General features: G+C 48.7%; 1 protein-coding gene across 1 annotated transcript; it reads right to left on the bottom strand.

The window, feature by feature from the left end:
• Positions 1-806: 806 nt before the first annotated feature.
• On the bottom strand, positions 807-20,424 carry LOC133896857 (uncharacterized). Its single transcript, XM_062337501.1, has 5 exons — positions 20,227-20,424; positions 19,391-19,882; positions 1,944-2,316; positions 1,494-1,567; positions 807-1,395 (listed from the first exon to the last, which is right to left on the bottom strand). The coding sequence occupies exons 1-5, from the start codon at positions 20,422-20,424 to the stop codon at positions 1,072-1,074; spliced, it is 1,461 nt and encodes a 486-aa protein (XP_062193485.1). The 3' UTR covers positions 807-1,071.
• Positions 20,425-22,267: the final 1,843 nt, after the last annotated feature.

The raw sequence follows: 22,267 nt of genomic DNA, 5'->3' as shown, positions 1-22,267 counted from the left end.
TTGGTAGAGTAGATTTGATCATTTAAGTTCATCTCTTTGGACTTTATGCACTCCTTTTATGTGTGACTCCTTTTTCTAATGTATGTTTGGGCTTTATTCATCCTGGCCGGAACAACAAAGGAGGCAACGCTGGCGACTTTCATCGTTACAGTGCTGACAACCATGTCAACGACCCCTACAAAAGATCCACTTGACTTTCTCTCTAATGCAGCTAGCCCTATATCCTGTCAACAGCTTGTCTAAGTGAAAGTTTGTTGTTAGATTTCTCTTTGATCATTGGTCCAGTTATCATCCAGCATATCCTGCTGCACGTATTCCTAATCCATGGATATGTTCTATCGGTGTGTTTATCTGGAACAAGACTTTTTGCGTTGCATGGAAAATTGTATTCCTAAATCACCATTTCTTGTGGTTTCTGCCGTTTGATTGTTCTGGGCATGCATGTTGAGGTTAACAAGGTGAAGATTAATAGAGCTCATTGTTTATCGATAAATGAAACTTTACTGACTATTATCGTTTCATCAAAATGATACAAATACATAAGATGAATAGAGCTCATTGTGACAAGTATAATGGTTGAGGCATTGCTTTTGCAGATTTGCCTTGGTCGATGCCTTGATTAATGTACTTGTTGATGTCTGATCCTAACAGGACATTTGGGGTGCGTCATCACGTTTGTCACTCAAAAGTCTAACAACGAACAGGAAGGTTTTGGCATGCCATCCCTAAAGCACAAGCCATCACATGTGAAAATGACCATGTTGAAAAATGGCAGCCACAACATCAGCCAACAAGACATTATTAACTGGGATGCCCAGAAACTCATCAAATTCAGATATTTGATTCCAGAATATATACATAGATACATCAGCACATTGAACCTCAAAGGGGAATAAAAGATATCTGAATTCTAGAGGCGAGCTGGACACCACGAAGCACACGCAATTGTACAACTTATTTAGCAAAGCAGGGCAACCACAATCTAATCTGGATAGCTGCAATCTAATCTTAGCACAAGGCACACATAGCAAAATTTCCAAATCGGATAATCTGGATGGTCAATGACTTGATTCAGTCAGTCTCATGATCTGGGTGTGGGGTGTACAAATCAGGATATCTCCCCATTATTCTCAGTAACCTTGTGTATGGTGACTCTGGCATTAGGGCCTCCTCTTCTTCATCAAGTTCTTTCTGCGTTTTTGGCAACCCATCAGGCACAGGGAAAGGCCTTGGCTTCGACGTTTGCCCCAGAGAGCGTGATGAAACTGAATCACAAGCTTTCTCAGCCATCTTCCTCCGTAGATGTGAACGGTGATGGATGCTATCAATAAGGTACCTTACATCTCCCTCTGAATCCTTCACCATCCTTGCAATTTCCTCTTTGGGGAGCTCTTGCTGTTGAACAGATGGATAAAACAAGTGAATCCAACATTAAACACAGAATTACATCTCTTGCAGATTATTGTAGTGATGATTATTTAACTGGCGCATACCTCAAGTTTATACAGCTCAACGTACGCATCCCAACAGCTGCAACATTCATCACCTTCAATGGTTGTGCAATAATGTGTATCCAAAGAAGAACCATCATCACCATTAATTCTCACTTGTGCTTGTTCATCACCACACTCAAAACAGTAAACAAATATGGGATTCAGTATTAGATGCTGGCTATATTGCCATACAAATTTACCAAAATATGTGGAAAAATGTATAACCTATAGCAGATTATCGATCACGAATCCATCTAATTTTAGATCAAAATATAATACTTACCATCCAAAGTACAATTTAATCAGCAAAACAACAAAACTAGAACCAAGCTAAGACAGAACTGACTTTAGCCAGTTAATCTTGACAGGATGCCGCATCACACGCATTAAAAATTCAGAAAATAACCTATGGCATAAAACGGAGAAGTACTGAGCAGCCGAGCAGCGTGCCTGTGATCTGGTCTTTGGTGCGCTGGATGAGGGACTTCTCCTGCCTGAGGAACTCGTCGAGGATACTGTGGCTCAAGCTAAAAGGCTCCCGCTTCGGGATCGAGTCGTAGTTACGCACCGCGTGCACCACTGTTGCCGCGCCCCACCCCGCCACGGCAGACGGGGCGGCATGGGCGCACGGGAGCCAGGCGGCGGGGCGCTGGCGGCGGTGCAGCGCGGCTGCCTGGGCGGCGGCACTAGCAGGGGCGGCGGCGTGGCGGCGATGGCGGCGGGGGTGAATGGCATCGATACATGCGGTGGAGTGAGATGAGGAAGAGAAGTCAGGGATGGATGCGGAGTCCCGTAGCACGGGGCCAAGAGTTGTTGCACCGTGCTATTCAAATACGGCTATGGGCTCTGGCGCCATGCTAGCCCGTTAGTCAGGACATCCAGATTCGAGTTTTTTTTATTTTTATATTTTTTTAGTTAAAATTTAAATAAATAGATTCCCGGCGAAGGTATTTACAAAACTAATCGTCTGCAGTCCTCTCAGAGGGGGCGGTTAGGGATATTTTTTTCCTCTAAAAATATTTTTTTTCCCATTTTATCCTCTAAAAATGTATTTTTTTATTATTAAAGAAATAAAAAAGAAGGGGTAAGGAAATTAAGAATTTAAATTTGGAGTAGGTTATGTAATAGCGGGAGAAAAAAATTAATAATTAGTAGTTGCAGCATTTTACATGGGTATGGAGTGCGAACAAGGACAAACATAGTATTAAACATAGGGTGAAAACATTACAATACACTGTAACCGCGACGACACGATGAGGAAACAAAGGTGGCATGTACGGTTCGCACTAAGACCTACTTATTAGTGCGCCGATCCTAATCATAACATGCCTTAGGGAGGAAAAGTATGTCGGATTACATTAGGTACTCTCTACTGCGTGCATCTAGGATACTTTCCCTTTCGGAGGGCATCGGGACTTGCCGCCTTAGCACGGCGGGCTCTCTCCCGCTTCCTTTCCCTCTCAGCCTCTCGAGCCTAAGCCACGGTATGGTCGTGCGCCGCCTTCCTCATGCGCTCTTCTTCCTCCCGCTTGAGGCGAAGTTCCTCTTGCTGTTGCTCGTACTCCCGACGTACGTACGCTTCCCTTCTCCACCTCATGTTCATGTCGACCCACTGCTTCTGTGAGTCATTTTGCTCATTGTCGAGCCACTGAATAAAACCACAGAGCGGTGGAGGGGACTGAACAAATGGAACAAGATGAGCGGTTAGTAAAAGAGGGTACGAAATCGGAAGAGATGAGACGGATATCTGTTACTGTACCGGTCGATAACCAGTTGTTGTATGGCGAGGCTTGTCATACTCGTAGTTGGCACACATGAAGAAGCGCAGTCCATAGGTGTATGAGATGTCCTGCGACTCGCGGAGCTTACAAAGGTCACCACAGAAGCACATTGGTGGTTCGAGACCTTCAGGTATGGTAGTTCCCCAATGTTTCTTTGGTGGGCTCGATGGAGCTGAGGAAGACATTGCACTTGAGAGATATGAGAAATGAGCGATGCTTCACCGTAAGGAGGTTCGGCTATTTATAGTTGGGGGAGGCCGGAGCATTGGATTCGCTCGTGAAGAAAGGAGTGAGGGCATGGGCGTAGCTGGTGGGAGGAGTATCGGATTCCATCTTGAAGAATAGGAAAGTTGTGTCATTGCCCATGGTCAGAGATTCCACGTTTATTGATACCCGTGTTGGCATTTACTGATTGCAAAAAGCTGGGTAGTGTTGTCATATCTTGTTTAAAGCCTGCGGCAGGAGGCATGTGTTGTCAAGTCATGGTTAAAGTATAGTGTTGTGGTCACTTCTTCTTTGAACGTGTCTGAATATGAAATGTATTTACGAAATGCTAAGTCGACCATACAAAGTAAACGTGTCTTAATACATATGAGTACATCACGAAGCGAATATGCATATGTTAGTTACATAAAATGTAAAATGCTACTCATGCCTCCCTCGTTGCTGTCGCCCGTGCGCCCCATCGTAGTCCCAATGCCGCTGGTTAACCCTCACGTGACCCCTGGAGTAGGTGAGGGGGTCGGGTGGACCGACGTGTCTGGTAGGCCTAGTAGGGACCACCGGTGTTGAGGGCTCGTCCTGCGTGGGCTGTGTCCGAAGGGGAGCACTGGAAACCTGGGACCGCTGAATGACGTCGTAGTCAGGTGTGCCCCCGAAGAAGTCATGGATGATGTCGTATGCGGTGTCGGGGCCAGCCTCATCCTCCTGACTAGGGTAGGAGGACTGTGAAGGCTCGGCAGGCATCCATGTGTACTGGCTGGAGGGGCCTATGAACAAATAATCACGTTAGATACGAACAGTATATATTGAAAGTAGTAGTAAAAAATGTATAATTGTACCTGCGTGGTACAACGGTGCAGCAGAAGAAGGCCACGCTGACGTGCCGTAGTACGTTGCGGGCGGGGTAGGGCGTGGGGCCGCCGAAGACGGACCGTCCTCGTCACCAAAGTAACCTGACCACAATATTTACTTATTTTGCTGAATGTATTAGAAACTAGGATGAAGGTGCCCGGAGTACCTGAGGGTGGACGCACAGGGCTCGATCTACGAGGCTGTGTCGAGACTTGTGCAGGCGGACCTAATGAATGTTTAATAATAATAAGTAAAGGATATTGTTCAACATTATTCAAAAGTATAATTTGTACCATGTTGCTCCGACCCTTCATGACGTGGTAGAAGGGGTCGTGTGAGTGCTGACACTGAAGAACGTCGGTGCATGTCTGATGGCCGAGACGACTCGGCGTGTACACCACTCGATCTGGGAGGCGGCCCTGCTACATCTGTGGTAGATCGGCAGGAGGTGAGCTTCAAGGCGCACGTCGTCTTGTCGAAAACCCGTTTAATGAAGCTCGCAACATCCGACGCACTTAGGTGGTGCCCTTGCTGGACGCGCTCCATGGCAGCAGCTGCATCCCTATTTACGTCATAAAGGATATCTGTCTGCGGATACGAACAGAAGTGAACAATTACAGTATACGTTTATGTTCATTCAATATGGAGTACGGACTTCAAAAAGTTACTTACTGCTAAAGCGGCGTCCTCGTCCCAATGCACCGGGTATGTCTCCGCTGTCGACGCGATGTGGCGCCGGACATCCTCAGGGGTGTAGGTGACACGGGTCCGCGTACGTGGTACATCCCACCGTAGGTACTCCCTGAAGTTCCGCTCGGTGTGTGGACGAGCCTCCTCCGCGACGTCCTGTAGCGCTTGGGCCCATGTTGCCACGTAAGGGGCCAAGCGCTCCGCCCAGAGGTTGCTAGCTGGCTGGCCTTTCCACGTGTACCTGCATTGAAACCACGGTAAATGTAAGGCACAGTGAAACGAAGGTTGCTAAAACTATAATTTTGCAAATGTACCTGTGGACTTGCACGGGGACGCTATGGATGTGGACTAGCAGGAATGCGTGGTGACGGCCAAACTGCAGCATGACGCGGTGCGGTGAGTACTCTTCGACATAGATGTCGAAGACAAGGGGCGCCTTCGTGAGCCAGTACTCCTCGTCGCGGGTGCACAAGGGTGACAGACCCAACCCTGCACGCGCCTGCACGGACGGAACGTTGTATGGCTCCCATACCACATCGTCAGGATGTAGCCTGTCAAACTGGGTACGAAAATACTCGTACGCGCTGCGAGGCTGCTCGTGCGCCCAGTGTGGCTGAGTGACAAACATCAATACAAATATTTAGAGAGAAACACAATACGAAGGAAACTATTAATGTACAATACGTACCCAACGACGACACCACATCGAGGCTATTGTAGGCGTGTCCTCGTCCGTCTCGCCGTACCATTCCTCTAGGTACGAGGAGCGGTCCACCACCAGCCTGCCTATGGTGAAATGCTCGTACGACCATAGCTGAAGAAGAAGTGGACACCCGGCGAAAGTGGTTAGTGCCTCCTTCTTCGTGCATGTGTCGCAGAGCGCCCGATACGTCGCAGCAAGAACAGCGGATGCCCAGCTGAACTGCGGTACGTCCTCCGCATCAGCGTCCGCTATCGACTGGGCGTACGGCACAAGCGTCCTGGTAACCAGGTGGTCTTGGCCACTAGTGAACATCACCCACCCAAACAACCAAAGCAGAAAGGCCTCCAAATGTCTCGAGACCGCGTATCCGTTGGCGTGTGGGTGTATGTACGCCGGCTGCACATATGACTGGTGTCAGAAAGGATCATTATGACATACTTTGTTAGTATTCCATAGGTTGTATGTTACCGTACCTGGAACTGTAGGATCCACTTCTTCGTTGGCCCTCGTGCATCGGATAAGAACTCAGGCACGTAGGGGGGGGGTGTCCGCCTTTCGCTCCACGGGGCCAAATCGCTGATGCATGTCGTTCATCCAGTCAGCCTGCATATCGATGACCCCAACCGCAGCTCCCGCGCAAGGAAGGCCTAAGAGGTAGGAGACGTTCTGCAGGGTCGGGGTCATCTCTCCGCACGGGAGGTGGAACGTATGTGTCTCCGGCCTCCAACGGTCGACCAGTGCTACTATCAGCGACCGATCGAAGTAGAAACGACGGGCCGCAACCTCAGGGTTCTCCGTTGATCGGGCCTCGACCAACCGGCAAAGCGGTAGGAGTCCGGCCGCTGCCAACCTATAAGTGTTGCAGTATATCAATAATATGGAACAACAGCTGTGATATTACAATTTCGTATCAAATTTTCTAAGTACCTGTGACTCCATCGCTCGTCTATCGTCAGCAGCTCTCCAGGGCCTCATGGGCGAAACACTCCTAGCTCTGTCTGGTGCTCGGCGGATAAGAAGCTGCGATGCTTCTTGTCCACGGCAGGGTCCAAAAGCTCGGGGGGTCGGAGGGTGAGTCATCTCTGCATTTGAAAGACATGTACATTAATACATTGATAAATAAATACAACAACAATATACTTTGAATGCAAATTAACTATATGCGAAATTAACGAATATTAAAATGGTACAAAACTAGCACAACACACATAAAGCTCACCTAGACAACAGGTGCATCACCGCCTGCATTTTTGGGACAATATTTATAAGTGTGACCTACTTCATTGCACTGACTGCATCACTTAATCCTAGGGCCAGCCTCGGATTCATCCATATCGTTGCGAATCCGACGAGTTTATCTTTGGCCCGGTGCATTCTTCATCTTTCCCAAATCAGGCACATATATTCTTGCAGGCCCTGGTTTACTTGTAAAAGTGTCAACAATGCCGTAACCATACAGCTCCTGGTTCCAGGTGTTGAGTATTTGATCTTTCATAAAATACTGTGACACATATTGCCTGGGAAGCATATGGTGTTCCGCGCACGCAGCTATGACGTGTGTACAAGATTTGTGGAGTAATTGTGGCTTCTGACAACTACATATGCATGTCCCACTCCTTAGCACACACTCTTGAATATGCCGCTCACGTCTACCCCCCCTCCGACCCTTATCCCGACACAGGACACTGAACCTGTGCTCTGCAGTGCCCTCTTGATTTAAGCGATGCATGTGGGCCTTCTTATTTGCCTTCTCCATATACTCACATAGCATCCACCCGTAAAGCATACGATTGTCCTCCATTACAACCTTAGCAGCTGCATACCGATCAATAAAGTACTTGCAGATCCCATGCAAAATGCCTTCTACAATTCCAACTAGTGGTAGGGACCTCATTCCTCGCATGACCCAGTTATAAACCTCTGCAAGGTTTGTAGTCATTACTCCATACCTTGCACCACCACTGTCGTACAGCAGAGCCCATTTTTCATTCGGCTCATTGCGTATCCATTGTGAGAAGCTCCTAATAGATAAGCCTGATCTCCTTACAATCTGCGGAGTATCGGTTGGGAGAGGACCGAGAGCTATTGGTGCATCACCGTTAGGTGCAGCCTCCGCAGTTTGTTTTAGAGTTAGTTCATCAAGTCTTGCCCATAATGCATTGAACTTACGTTGCTGGTTCTGACTGCATAACTTCTTGAAGAGCTTCATTAACTCTTTGTTTTTAAACTGTCTGTAGAAGTTCGCACCCATATGGCGCATGCACCACCTGCTTTTGAGATCGGGCCACTGTACTGGTACACCCCGTCGCACGCTACCATGTTGCATATCCAGCAAAGCCTGCAACAATCCTGCATGTCTATCATGAATGAGACACACATCTGGTCGGTCAAGAACAATTGCATGCTTAACCTGCTCTAGGAACCAATACCAGCTGTCCCCGTTCTCACTCTCCACGAACGCAAACCCTAGTGGCAGGACTTGGTTGTTACCGTCGACCCCTATTGCAGACAAAATCTGTCCTTTGTACTTCCCAGTCAGGAATGTTCCATCTAGGCATATGATGAGTCGACAATATCTAAATGCTTTGATAGTTGCAGCGAATGCAAAGAAAGCACGCTGCAACACTCTTTTTCCGCTGTACTCCACATCAGTAGAGGGGTAATGCTTGATATCATAGTAGCTGCCTGGATTTCTTGCACAAATCGTGGCTAATTGACGAGGTAGATTGTGATACGAATCTTCATATGTACCGAACCTCATCTCAATAGCCTTTTGTTTCGCCCTCCATGCCTTCACATAGTTTATTGTGTACTGGAACCTTTGCTCAATAGCACGGATTATTGATCGTGGCTCATACCTTAGGTTGTCCACAATCTCTCCGTACATAACATTTGCAATGAAAGCAGAAGATAGGTTTCGGTGGGCGAACTCTATTTCCTCAATGTGACAATTATGTTCCTTAACTATTGAGCATTGCCAGTAGTCTGCCCATTTCCCTCTGAATGCGTGCACCCGCCAAGGGCACTGAGGCACCAAGCACTTCACATCATACTCTCTTTTACTTGATTTAACAACCTTGAATTGCCTACGAAGAGACAACGACCAGAATTTCACTGCATCAATAACTGCCTCTTTTGTAGGGTACATAGCACCCTGTGACACCTCATTCTCATGGTACTGCCACGGTGTCTGGTCAGCCTCGCTAACCACCAACTTCAAAAATTCTTGATCCCGCCACTCTGCAGGAATTGGAGCATTACCCTCCTCATCAGAAGAATCCCCATTGGCAAGGCCTTCCTCCAACTCTAATTTCACCCTCACCATAATATATCTGAAAAATTAATTTATCTTGCATCCCTGGAAACACCCGCAAACATAACCCATGTTAAGACAACAAACTATATTTCTGATTATCGGATAAAATAATTTTTAAATGCTACCCTAGGTTCGCAAATTATCATCTACTGTTGCCTCCTATGTCCGCAGGTACAAATAATATACTAAAAATAATATAATACAAATAATATACTAAAAATAATATACTAAAAACAATATACTACAGATAACATACTGAAAATAATATACTAAAAATAATATTCTATATTGAACTGCTATCGTACCATTTTCTAACTAAATTTGACAATTTTCTAAACCCTAGGTCATAAATATCTAAAATCTATGTCATATACTACTACTGCACTAATTAACAACAATAAAAAGGAAAAAAAGATTTACCCAAAATTTTCCTTCAAATCCGCGGCCCAAATGCAGCAGGGCTTCGCCGACCTCTCTTCCTCCCCTCTCCTCTCCTCTCTTCTCCTCTCTCTTCTCAACTTTTCCTTTTTTCGGATTTTTATGATTTTTTGGCCAATTTTTGGCCTTTTTATAGCAGAGGGCGCCGGGCGGGCAGTGTAGCGCGGCAGGCGGGGAGGAGCCCTTACCGCCCCCTGAGAGGGCGGTAAGGAGCTCTACCCGCTCCCTCAAGGGGCGGTAAGCCTCTGGGCCGGGCGGGAAGGCCCCACCCGCCTTCTGAGGGGGCGGTTAGGCCTACCGCCCTCTCAGGGGGCGGTTAGGACCCGTAACCGCCCTCTCAGAGGGCTGCAGCCCCCTGAGAGGGCTGCAGGCGCATAGTTTTGCAAATATCTTTGCCGGGAATCTATTTATTTAAATTTTAACTCAAAAAAATATAAAAATAAAAAAACTCTCCAGATTCTATGTGGCAATGGTACGGCACACGAGGTCATGGCGCCATGTAATAAACTAACAGCGCTATACGTCATGGTGTTCTAAAAATGGTTTATTTTTAGATATATTTTCTTAGAGAGTCTATTTGTAAAATAATTTTTTGTAAAGGACTAAAAAGCATAAATTCCATCATGAATGCAAAGTAGTTGGATCTTTGTGGTAGAGGATACAGTCGTTCGAACATGCATGTGTCTTTTCTACTTTCAGCTTCAATGGATAAAGAATATGCTTTGCTTCGTATGTATTTTTGGGCAGGTTGTTTCCATCCAGAAGCATGTCCGATAGGAGATCTAATAGCATCTGTTGGGGATGATCTCTCACCTCCCTTCATATGGCAAGTTGAAGTCTACCGGTGGCTAAATACTGATGGGTGTTGCAGTGGTGTCTCAGGAAATGCAGACGAAGACCATGGTGGACCTTCGGTCGAAGCCCGAAGGTTGGCCTACAACCTCCCCCATCTATGCAGGCGAAGGCCACGATGGACCTTCTGTTGAAGCCCGAAGATACGTCTGTGACTCCTGTCGCCTGCGTAGGCGAAGGCTGCGGCAGACCTTCGGTAGGTAGCCAAAGGTTGACCGGCGATTCCGCTTACCGGAGTGTGCGAAGGTATTGGCATGCCTTCGGCCAGAGGTCGAAGGTTGACCCACAGCCCCGGAGGGCAGGAGCGAAGGTCGTGGCGACCCTTCAGTTGAAAGCTAGAGAGGGGCCCTCAGCGCAGCCATGAGACTGGCCGAAGACCACAAATGGACGTCAAGGCTCACTTAACTGCCCAGGGTATAGTTGTAATTATGGAAATGTACTTGATTGTACCATAATGCCGGGAATGTGGCAGTTGAGGGGGTTAAACTATAAATCCAAGCGTTGGGTAGTTGGGTACGGGCTATGTTGGGGATCATCTCCCGCCACCCCTAACGCGAAGGGAACCGCGAAGTTTACTGGAGATGCTGTGTGATAGCTATCTTGCTTCTGTTGCAGGAGTTCGTCTGTCAGCCGCGGAAATCATGGAGCGAAGTTGGTCGAAGGGTGCAGGCGCCTTCGCATCTTCAAGTTCCCGAACTGGCGAAGACGAAGGCTCACGACCTTCGACTGGCAAGCGAAGCCCTGGTTCGCATCCCACATCGTTTGGAGCAGGCGAAGACGTGAGTTGACCTTCGCCGGGAGGCGAGGACTGCCCGACGTGCGCTCGGGCGAAGAAGGCTTCAGCGCCCTTCGAAGGGATGAACCACCTCGACATAGTGGGCCCGATTACGGTCGTCCTGGGTACTGCTGTAATTATGCGATCATGCTCATTTGTACCATAATGCCCCCGGATATTCCGGGAATGTAGCAGGTTAGGGGGTAAGATATGTAAACGGAACCCGTGGTCACCGGGTACGGGCTATAAATAGAGCCACAGTGTAACCGGAAGGGGGAACGGAAACTGTTTCGCCTCCGGCACGTGTCACTCTGAGGGACCTTCGATATCTCTGTATCCAAAGGCCCACCTTGTCTGGGACTTCGATCCCAATAGTTGGCGCCATCCGCAGGATCGAACCCACGAAGGCATGCCACCCAAGAAGGAATCAAAGCCACCCGAAACAGCGGAGGCATTACTGGAACCCCCAGCCGCGGCCGGGCCTTCGGTCGAAAGACCCACTCTGGCCGTACCAAGATCAAGTAATGCTTCAGCCGGGGGGGGGGGGGGGCTTCAGCCGGACGAGAGCGGCACTGCGAAGTTGACATAGGACCACAACAACCTGGTGATGGCTGACAGGGCGAAGCACTCTGGGTTGGCACAGAGCAAATGCCGGTCATGGAACCAATAGATCGCACTCACTTCGATCTTCCAGAAAAAGAAGGCGAAAGGGGGCGAAATGAAGAATGGGAGGAACGCGACGACTTCGCAAAGTTTGAACACGAGGAAGAAACAAATGAAGAAAGAAACACAAGGTTAGAAGCCGAAGAGTTGGAAAGGCAGCTAGCGCAGAAGAAGTGCATGTTGGATGGCCTAGCAGCGAGTCAGAAAGCCGCAGAGTACCGCAGGCAGGCAGACGAAGCAAGAAAAACATTAGAAAAGATCCAAGAGGAAATCGATATACTCCACCAAGCGGAGGGCATGTCTCGCCGGCCAATGCCGCCGGGAGACTTGATACGAGCTTCGCAGGAAGTTCGGCGAAGATCTTCCATGGAAGATCCGGAGTCACCCCTAGCCATGGACCTGCAAAATCAGCCATGGCCGCCAGGGTTCAAGATGCCCAGAGTGGTTATGTTTGATGGAGAATCAGACCCGAGAGAATTTGTCATGAGTTTCGAAGCAGCTGTGGAGTCTACCGGGGGGGGGGGGGCGATGTAACCTTAGAGAAGGCCTTTGTATTGGCCATAAAGGGAATAGCAAGGTCATGGTATTCTGCGTTACCCCCGGGATCCATATATTCATGGGAACAGCTGTGCACTGCACTATACAGCAACTTCCAGGGGAATCGGGCAGACAACATCACCGCAACCGACCTCTTCGCGCTGAAGCAGCAACCAATAGAAACTTTGCAGAGCTATATGGGCCGATTCGTACACATACGTTGTCAGGCGAAGGGGTTAAGCGAAGATACAATTATTTATGCCACAATACAGGGCATCAGAGGGGGCTATTGGCAGGAAAGCTCACCAGAAAAAGACCTGCAAGCGTCCAAGAGCTGCTCAACAAGATGGAAGAATACTCAAGATCTGAGCTCGATCATCTCTGAAGGAAAAATGAATTAACAGCCTCCAAAGTAAAATAACATGCACCACCTAAAGAGGCAGGTGGCGGCAATCATAGAGACAGACTGCACCGTCCAAGAAAACCCGAAGGCTCTGATTATCCAAGCCAAAAAGAAGTCAATCAGATCAACCCCAACCCGCTTGAAGCCGTTCAGGGATCGTGCGAAGCCTACAACTTATCCAATAGAGGAGGCCGAGCGGGCAGGGGAAGAGGCCGCGGAGGCAGAGGAGGACGAGTTCCGCATGACCCGGCAACCTTCTACTACGAGCTGCATGGCGAAGGAGCCGGCCACCGGACCAAACAGTGCCCACAGGTCGTGGCTATGAAAGAAAGCTTGGCGAAGCAGTCTGCTGATCACGGAAGGACAGTTCACCATGCAACAAGCTTCGGAAGAAGAGAAGGGTGGCACAACCACAATCAGAACATGGTGTTTCCGAACCAATGGCAGCAAATTCCAGCACCACAGTATGCACCTGCAACTTCAGCTCAATTTGATCAAACTAGGCAAATGAACATTCAGGGCGACCTACCTCCGCCACCGCCAAGACCCGCAATCGAGGCACAACCAGAAAGTAGCAAATCAGTTAACACGATAAACCATGGGTACAACGTGGTGTTGGCCATCTCAGGGGGATCAAACCAGCAAACAAAATCCAAGAGACAATGAAAAGAATACATGCGAAGGGTCAATCACGTCGGAGTGGGACCAACGTACATCAATTCAAGATGGTCGAACATTCCTATTACATTCTCGCAAGAGGATATGAGGGTACTAGACTATCCGCACATAGATGCCTTCGTCATTACCGTGAACATCTCAGGAAATGAAGTACACAGGATATTGATCGATGGAGGAAGCTCGGCGGACATTATCTTCGCTGACGCCTTCAACAAAATGGGGCTGCGAAGAAGTGACTTAAAGCAAGCTGGATCGCCATTACTAGGCTTCGGCGGAAACACAATCAACGCTCTGGAAAAAATAACAATCCCAGTGTCGTTTGGTGAGCAGATGAATTTCCGCACAGAAGGCATTACCTTCGATGTGGTGGACATTGGCTACCCGTACAATGTGATATTTGGGAGGGGAGTCCTCAATACATTCGGAGCAATACCACACCACGCATACTTGTGCATGAAGATGCCTGGCCCGGAAGGAGTCATAAAGGTGTTGGGAGATCAGCGAGTGGCTAGACAAATCAAAGTGGGAATAGCTCCAGGAAGAAGAAATGTCCACAACATAACAGACCCTTCGATCGGTCGCGAAGCAAGCCACAACCAGCCAAAGATAGGGAAAGCAGCGAAGGCTGCACCAGAAGGGGCTACCAGAATAGTACAGCTAAATCATGAAAAGGAAGATAAAAAGGTCACTATAGGAGCAGAGGCTCCGGTAGAGGATCAGCAACAACTTGTAACATTCCTTCGCGACAACGACGACGTCTTCGCTTGGTCTCCCAGGGACCTGTAAGGAGTAAGTCGGAAAATCATTCAGCACAACCTAAATGTGGACCCCAAAGTGAAGCCAAGGAAGCAGAAGCTTAGAAAAGCTTTGGGCGAAAGAGAGGAAGCAGCGAAGGCTGAAGTAGAAAAACTGCTCGATGCCGGAGTCATACGCGAAGTAATGCACTCAGAGTGGCTGGCCAACCCTGTGTTAGTAAGAAAAAGCAATGGAAAGTGGAGAATCTGCATCGACTTCACAGAATTAAATAAAGCTTGTCCCAAGGATGACTTCCCACTGCCTAGAATTGACCAGCTAGTAGACTTTGCGGCCGGCTGCGAGATGCTAAGCTTCCTAGATGCTTATGCAGGGTACCATCAAATATGGATGGCGAAGGAAGACGAAGACAAAACGAGTTTCAAAACCTCCTTCGGAACATACTTCTTCATAAGGATGCCTTTCGGACTTCGAAACGCTGGAGCAACCTTCACGAGGTTGGTGCAGGCTGTATTAAAGCTGCAGCTGGGACAAAATGTATTGGCCTACGTTGATGACATAGTGGTAAAGAGTACCAAGAGGACCCAACACATCGAAGACCTCCGGGAAACCTTCGACATTCTACGAAGAGTAGGTCTAAAGTTAAACCCAGAAAAATGCATCTTCGGAGTGTAATCTGGAAGACAACTAGGGTTTTTAGTGCCGAAAAGAGGCATCGAAGTGGATCCTCAGAAGATACAAGCAATTTTAGATATGAAACCACCACAGAACAGAAAGCAAGCCCAACGCTTGGCAGGAAGGCTAGCAGCATTGAACAGGTTCATTGCAAAGTTTGTCGAGCGAAGTTTACCATTCTTCAAGGTGTTAAAAAGTTCTGACCCTTTCAAATGGGGTGCGGAGCAGCAAGCAGCCTTCGATGAGTTAAAAATCTACTTGACAAAGCTTACGGCACTAACTAGCCCGGATCCAGGCGCAGATTTGCTGTTATACATAGCGGCATCCCCCTCGGTAGTCAGCGCTGTACTTGTACAGGAAAAACCCGAAGACAATAGGCTACACCAAGCACCGGTATATTATGTATCCGAAGCCCTAGCAGGCCCAAAAAAGTCATACACAGAGTTGGAAAAAGTAGCATATGCACTAGTAATGGCATCCCGCAAGCTTTGCTACTATTTCACGTCTCACAAGATTACAGTACCAACTTCCTTACCCCTTCGCGACATGTTCGAAAACAAAGAAGCCATTGGAAGAATAGCGAAGTGGGCAACAGAGATCACTCCATTCATGATCGTTTTTGTGGCACGAACATCATTAAAATCGCAAGTACTGGCAGACTTCGTGGTGGAATGGACACCCTTAACCGAGGCCTCGGATGATGAACCACCAGAACCTGTCTGGACCGCGTATTGCGATGGAGCTTGGGGAGCTACAGGAGCAGGAGTTTTGGCAGTAATGTTTTCACCTTCGGGGACGAAGCTACGATACGCCGCCAGGTTAGAGTTCCGCTCCACAAACAATACAGTGGAATACGAAGCAGTCCTCCTGGTACTTCGCAAGGCGAAGGCTTTGGGGGCCCGGAGAGTACTTGTCAAAATAGACTCGAAGGTCATAGCAAGTCAAATTGATAAAACATTCTAGGCAAAGGAACCAGAGCTGATTAAGTACAAAGCAGCTGTGCGAAGAATTGAAAAATACTTCCTCGGATTCACAGTCAAGAGTGTATCAAGAAATGATAACACCGAAGCAGATGAGCTAGTGAAAGCGGCTTCGCAGAACCTGCCTATGCCTTCAGACGTTTTCTATGAGAAGCTGACTGAACCGGCCCTTGAAGACAATTTGAACCAAACGCGCCTGGTTGCGATTGTCGAAAGCGAAGACTGGCATTCTCCAATACTGGCGTATCTTCGCGGTCAGAGAGACATCAAAGATCAGGTCGAAGCAAAGCGCATGGCTCAGAGGGCCAGAAATTACAAAGTTATGGAAGACAATTTGTACAAAGCAGGAGTCTGTGCACCATTCTTGCGATGCATATCTCAGAAAGAAGGCCAAAAACTGTTAAGAGAAATTCACAGCGGGTTGTGCGGTTCTCATATCGGAACAAGGGCTTTGGTCAGAAAAGTATACAAGCAAGGCTTCTATTGGCCAACGGCTGTAAACGATGCGGATCAACTGGTCCGAAGTTCCCAACAGTGCCAATTCTGGGAGAAGGGATCAAATAGACCGACGACGAAGACACAACTTATTTCGCCAATCTGGCCATTACGGCAATGGGGAATTGACATTGTTGGGCAGCTGCCGCTAGCTCCAGGGAATTTGCGGTATGCGGTGGTGGCAGTAGAGTACTTCTCAAAATGGGTAGAGGCAATGCCACTTGTGAGCATAACATCACGAAACATACAAAAATTCCTTTGGCAGAATATTGTATGCCGCTTCGGAGTCCCAAGCGAAGTAACTGTGGACAATGGCACTCAGTTCGATAGTGCGAGTTTTAGGGATTTCTGCAATGGTCTGGGGATAAAAGTAATTTTTGCATCAGTATACCACCCACAATCTAATGGGGCAGGTGAGAGAGCGAATGGCACCATCTTCGCGGGGGTCGCGAAGCGTCTTCACGGATTGCCAAAAGGGAAGTGGGTTGAAGAACTGCCCAAGGTACTATGGTCATTAAGAACAACGGTGCAAGACCAACTGGATACACGCCATTTCGCCTTCTCTTCGGTGAAGCGGCCATGACTCCAGACGAATGCAAAACCAAATCATTCAGGGTCAGGAATGAACCAGAGCAATGCGAAGAACTATCATCGAAAGATGCCCTTGAAGAAGTAAGATTGCAAGCCGCAGAAAATCTGTATCAACAAGAGACAAGAAAATGGAGAGATAGGAATATATCCGAAAAGACCTTCGCCCCTGGAGACTTGGTGCTGCGAAGGTTCGGTACAACAACATCGGTTGAAAAACTTCAGAGTAAATGGGATGGCCCTTTTATAGTTAAAAGAACTTTGAGACCTGGCTCATATCATCTAGCTAATATGGAAGGTGAGGAGCTTCCACACACTTGGAACGCAGACAATCTTCGCAAGTTCTACGCCTGAAAGTCGGCAACTAAGTCCGAGACTCCAATGTAATTTTTCTTTCGTAGTATTTCTTGTAATCACATTGTAAGGGTACTGCACTCTTTTCCTCACAGGGGGACCCCTTCACTAGGGGGTGAGGTTTTTAACGAGGCAGGAACCCATGTAAACATTGATTGTAGCACCCCCAAAAAATGTTGCTTGTCTCGAGTACTAGTGGTTTATTGTCGAAGTGCGCCAACCTAGAGGTAGATTGGCGCACCAATCGACGACGAGAACGCGGTGCGAAGTGTCAGCAAACAGGCGTACACTTGCGACCTTTATGGGATTACAAAAACCACTCGGGGGCTAAGAGTGCCTGCCCCCGCACCGAAGAAAAAACATACCTTCGGGAGAAAAAATGAAGTGTCGCTGGACCAACGAAACGGCAGCGCACTTCGCGAAAAAGTCAGGGGCTAAGAGTGCCTGCCCCCGCACTGAAGGAAAAACATACCTTTGGGAGTAAAAACGAAGTGTCGCTGGACCGACGAAACGGCAGTGCACTTCGCGAAAAAACCGGGGGCTAAGGGTGCCTGCCCCCAGGCCAAAGGAAAAACATACCTTCAGGAGAAAAAATGAAGTGTCGCTGGAGAAACAAAATGGCAGCGCACTTCGCGAAAAAGTCAGGGGCTAAGCGTGCCTGCCCCCGCACCGAAGGAACAACATACCTTCGGGAGTAAAAACGAAGTGTCGCTGGACCGACGAAATGGCAGCGCACTTCGTGAAAAAGTCAGGGGCTAAGAGTGCCTGCCCCCACACTGAAGGAAAAACATACCTTCGGGAGAAAAAATGAAGTGTCGCTGGACCAAAGAAGCGGCAGCGCACTTTGCGAAAAAACCGAGGGCTAAGGGTGCCTGCCCCTAGACCGAAGGAAAAACATACCTTCGGGAGGAAAAATGAGGTATCGCCTGACCAACGAAACGGCAGCGCACTTCGTGAAAAACTCGGGGGCAAAGAGCGCCCGCCCCCGAGACGAAGGAAAATCAAACCTTCGAAGCTAAAAGTCAGGGGCTAAGAGTGCCTGCCCCCGTGGCGAACTCAAAAGGAACCAAATGCCTACAGGCCGAAGTTACCTGCGACTAAAAGTCGGGGGGGGGGGGGGGATGGCGCTTTAAAAAAAAAACAATAATAACATAAAAGTCCTATGCAATCACAGGAAACTACGGCGAAGGTCGGGGGAATAGCGTCGCTCAGTACATCCAATCCGAAAACCCTACCAACAAGATTCGGAACGTCTCAAATCGCAGAAAATGCTTCGGGCACCATGTCACTAAAAGTGTAACAAAAGAACAAGTCATAATACAAAACCGATTTATTCCGCATCGTCATCAACATCTGGATCAACAAAATCCTTATACCAATGACTGAAAGAAAATTGAAAAGCAATGCCTTCGCTGGCATGAAAATGCGTCGTTGGGGCCGGATGGGCCCCAACTTGAGTACAATATGATGGTGACATACGGATATCGTCATCGCCACCATTGCGCCTCACTACTTGTGAAGAGGGACCACGGCGATAGCAAAATTGCGGTCGGTGAAAAACTGGCTCTTCGTCCTGAGGCTCAATCTTTGGCTCAAGGAGCACCGATGTGCCTTCGACGTCTCCCCTCGTTACACGGCGTAGATTCCGTTTAGCTCAGCGACTAGCTAGCGTCGAAGGACTAACGGATTTCCAAAAAGCTTTTGTCCTAGGATTCATATCATCATATGACCTACACTTCGCATGCCAATACCGCTCCAGCTCGATATCAGCATGGCATCGGTGAAATGATTCCCGGCAAGACCAAGATACATAAAAATTGTCCCTCATCATGGTCAAAGGGACAGTTTCTTTGCCTACCTGCGTAGTGTTCGAAGAAAGGACCTGTGCAGGGAGCGCAAAAAAGTCAATAACACTTCGATATAAGCATAAAATATATTACACAACCAATGTGTTACATCGTCAATCACAAAAGCAAAAAAAAAAAAACAAGACGACCCTTCGTGCTGAGTCAGCCCACCTTCCCAGTACCTTCCCAGTATCTTCGGTCATCCCTCGCCTTGGCCTGGGGAAAATATTATTATTATTACACATAATTTATTTATAATCTTCGACCAGATAAAACAATAGTTAACTTAGTGTACCCTTTGTCGATTCATTTCGGCCTCTCGAAGAGCGAGCTCGCGGCCGTGCTTGGACCAATAATTGGTGGTGAATGATCGAGCGGTGCTCTTCGACGCCTTCTTAACGGCCGAAGGCGACAGATCCGCCGGGTACTGGAAGGAAGGCCTTTGGAGAGCAGTATGATGGTCACAACCCGTCGTCTCGACAGACTGCATGAGACTTTGGGTGGCAACCATCGCGCAGAAGTTGCCGTAAAGTTGCGCGGTAGGAAGGAGGCTTCCACTGGTTTTGTTGATCCAACTTATAAGTCTCCCCAGCCCGACAAGTTCTATTGATGGGGGAGTCGCCGAGGCGCCAATACCTTCGAAGGTATGACTGATTGCTTCGCACACGACGACCGCCTTCGGCTCAAGCTCCCCAATGACATTAAGGGCATCATCGTTAAAAGCCTTCATTTCGCTTAATTCAGATTGCAGCCGCTGTGCTTTCTCCTTCTCTGATGTGCAAAGTGCCTGCAAGTCGCACACTTGCGCCTCGGAGGACTGTAGGTTCTGGCGAAGGCAGCTTACTTCGCTATCGGCAATCTACTTCTCCGAGCGAAGGGTGCTAAGCTCCCTTTCAAGCTGTTCCAGTCGCAATTCAGCATCCTTCGCTCGCCGCGGCAGCTCGCGTTTTTGGCCTTCAGGTTTCTTTGCCCGTTTTTGTAGTAAGTCAATCTGCGCGTGTGCGCTTCGGGCCCAGGCTTCGGATTTCTCAGCCTGCTTGCGCTGAGCCCGCGATAGAAGCAAAACCTGCAGCGTTGAATACAAGTCAGCAAAATACCGAGTATAATAATGTAAGAAAATAAACGATATACCTTCGCAATAGCCACATCAGAGGCATCGAGCATCTCATTTGTGGACTTTTCGGCGAGCGGAATTTCGAGTTCGGGGAGGATGAAGGTACCAAACATCTTCTTCGCATCACTAACCTCCCCGACACTTGGCTCAAAAGCGGCGGGCCGCAACGCCTCAAGCACAATGGCCTTCGCATCAAGCAGCCCGCTGAGGCCCATCAAACCCTTCTTGCCCCGGTGGGGCGCACTCGCATCGACTCTCCGGTCTCAGAAGATGAGCTCGAAGGCGAAGAGGGCGATGAGTACGCCACCACTTCTATGTTGTTGGCACCCTCAGGTATCGCCCCCGCCTCTGCCAACTCCTCGTCATCACTCAGTATTAATGTTGGGAGATCGACGCAAGAGCAAAATAATGATTTTGGCGCCTGGCCCTCCTGCGCGCCTTCGAAACTCTCTCACCGGGCCATGTCGCGCGAGGCAGCAGAACCCTCCGGAGATGTTTCTGTGTGAAAAACCTCAGGTGCGGCTTCGCACGGCCTTTTACAGAGGGCAACATCTTTCTTAGTCCGGCCTCCCTTCGGCGACTGCTCGGAGTGCTTCCTCTTCGTCGAAGGGCCAGCGGTGGCCTCTTCGCCCGCGTCTGCTGCTGGGGAGCCCCCCGCGCCACCTTGCAGCACGGTGGCGATCTTCGGTCATTCAGAATATGATAGACCTCGATACTCAAAGACTTTATTCAGTCTTCGGTTAAGGCCCTAGTCGGCACAGAGCTGTGCTTCACCCTGTGTGAACTTGCCGACCAACATTATAGCCTTGGCCTCTACCTCGGCCACTGACAAATCTACAATTATGTAACCATGTATGGACAAGGGAGTACCTGCGAAGCCGTGTACAGTAGGATGGGGCTGGCAGAGCCCCTCGGGCCCTTTGTCCCCGAATTCCGGAATAACCCAGCCACGGCTCAGGGGCAGCTATGAACTCCTCTACCAAGTCGCGAGTTGAAAGATACTTCACGCACCTAGCGAAGGCCTCAAGGGCCATTTGCTGCGATGATTTCAGCCACACATCTGGTGTGCTGTTTCCCCTAACTTCTTCGCATATAGATACAAGATATTCTTCGGCCTCCACTTTGTGGTAGAACCACCACTGGGTCTAGTCGCTAGGCCACTTGTTCTTGTACACCACAACAGACGTGGACAACCCAGCGCGATATGCGAAGTTCAAGCACCCATAGTGGGCCTTGCTCTGCACTCCGCGGGCAAAGACCGGCTTCAGTTGGTGGTGCAGTCGGTGCGCAGCGGCGAAGGCCCTAGCGGATGCCTTAACACCCTCCGAGCGAGTGGCCCAAGCGAAGAGACCCATTCTCACTATGGCGTTAGGGGTCAGTTGATGCAAATAGACTTCGAATAGTTTTAATACTTTAATCACCATCTCGTCGCAAGGAAGGCGACGGCCGGCCCAGAAATAGTGCACAAACACAACAGCCTCGTCATCAGCTGGCTCCGGTATCTCTTGTTGGCCGGGAAGCCGGACCTTCGAAACATCGCTGATTAAACCTTCTCTGACAAGGCCAGCCAAAACTTCGCCGTCCACTTTGGATTGGCCAATCCAGTAGGTCTTCGGTCAGGAGGATCTAAGCTTCGGCGCCATCTAGTCCAAGGAATGCCTTCAACAGCAGGATGACAACCGGGGGCTTTGTCTATGGCGTTCGAAAAACTTTACTCTACTTCGTGCAAGAGCGACAGCTTTAGCAAGGGCACGGTAAAATTTTTTTGACAGCGGCCCGATATTTATAGGGCGAGGCGGTGGCGGTTACAATTTCCCGCATCGAAAATTGAATCGGCACCGAAAACCATGCTTAGGCATCCACCAAGAACATTAAATGCAAGCAGTTACAGAGATCGTTAGGTAGCTACTAAGGAGCAGTTTGAAAAAAAAATGATATATAAGAGCCAAAATTAACGGCGTGCATTGAATCCAGTATACTTCGACAGGCCGAAGGGGGACAGCGTTGAGATATCTCGAAGGCTACAGGCTCAGCCAATCAAAGATAAACCTTGCTAGC

This window comes from Phragmites australis, chromosome 17 (assembly GCF_958298935.1).
Source record: "Phragmites australis chromosome 17, lpPhrAust1.1, whole genome shotgun sequence".
NCBI classification, from domain to species: domain Eukaryota; kingdom Viridiplantae; phylum Streptophyta; class Magnoliopsida; order Poales; family Poaceae; genus Phragmites; species Phragmites australis.
This window is presented reverse-complemented; position numbering and strand designations above follow the sequence as displayed.

Coding starts and splice junctions, on each gene's coding strand:
- LOC133896857 (XM_062337501.1), bottom strand. CDS start 20,424: ATGGGCCTCAGCGGGCTGCTTGATGCGAAGGCCATTGTGCTTGAGGCG. Junction 19,883..20,226: donor CTGATGTGGCTATTGCGAAG/GTATATCGTTTA, acceptor TGCGACTTGCAG/GCACTTTGCACATCAGAGAA. Junction 1,568..1,943: donor CACCAAAGACCAGATCACAG/GCACGCTGCTCG, acceptor CTTTGGATACAC/ATTATTGCACAACCATTGAA.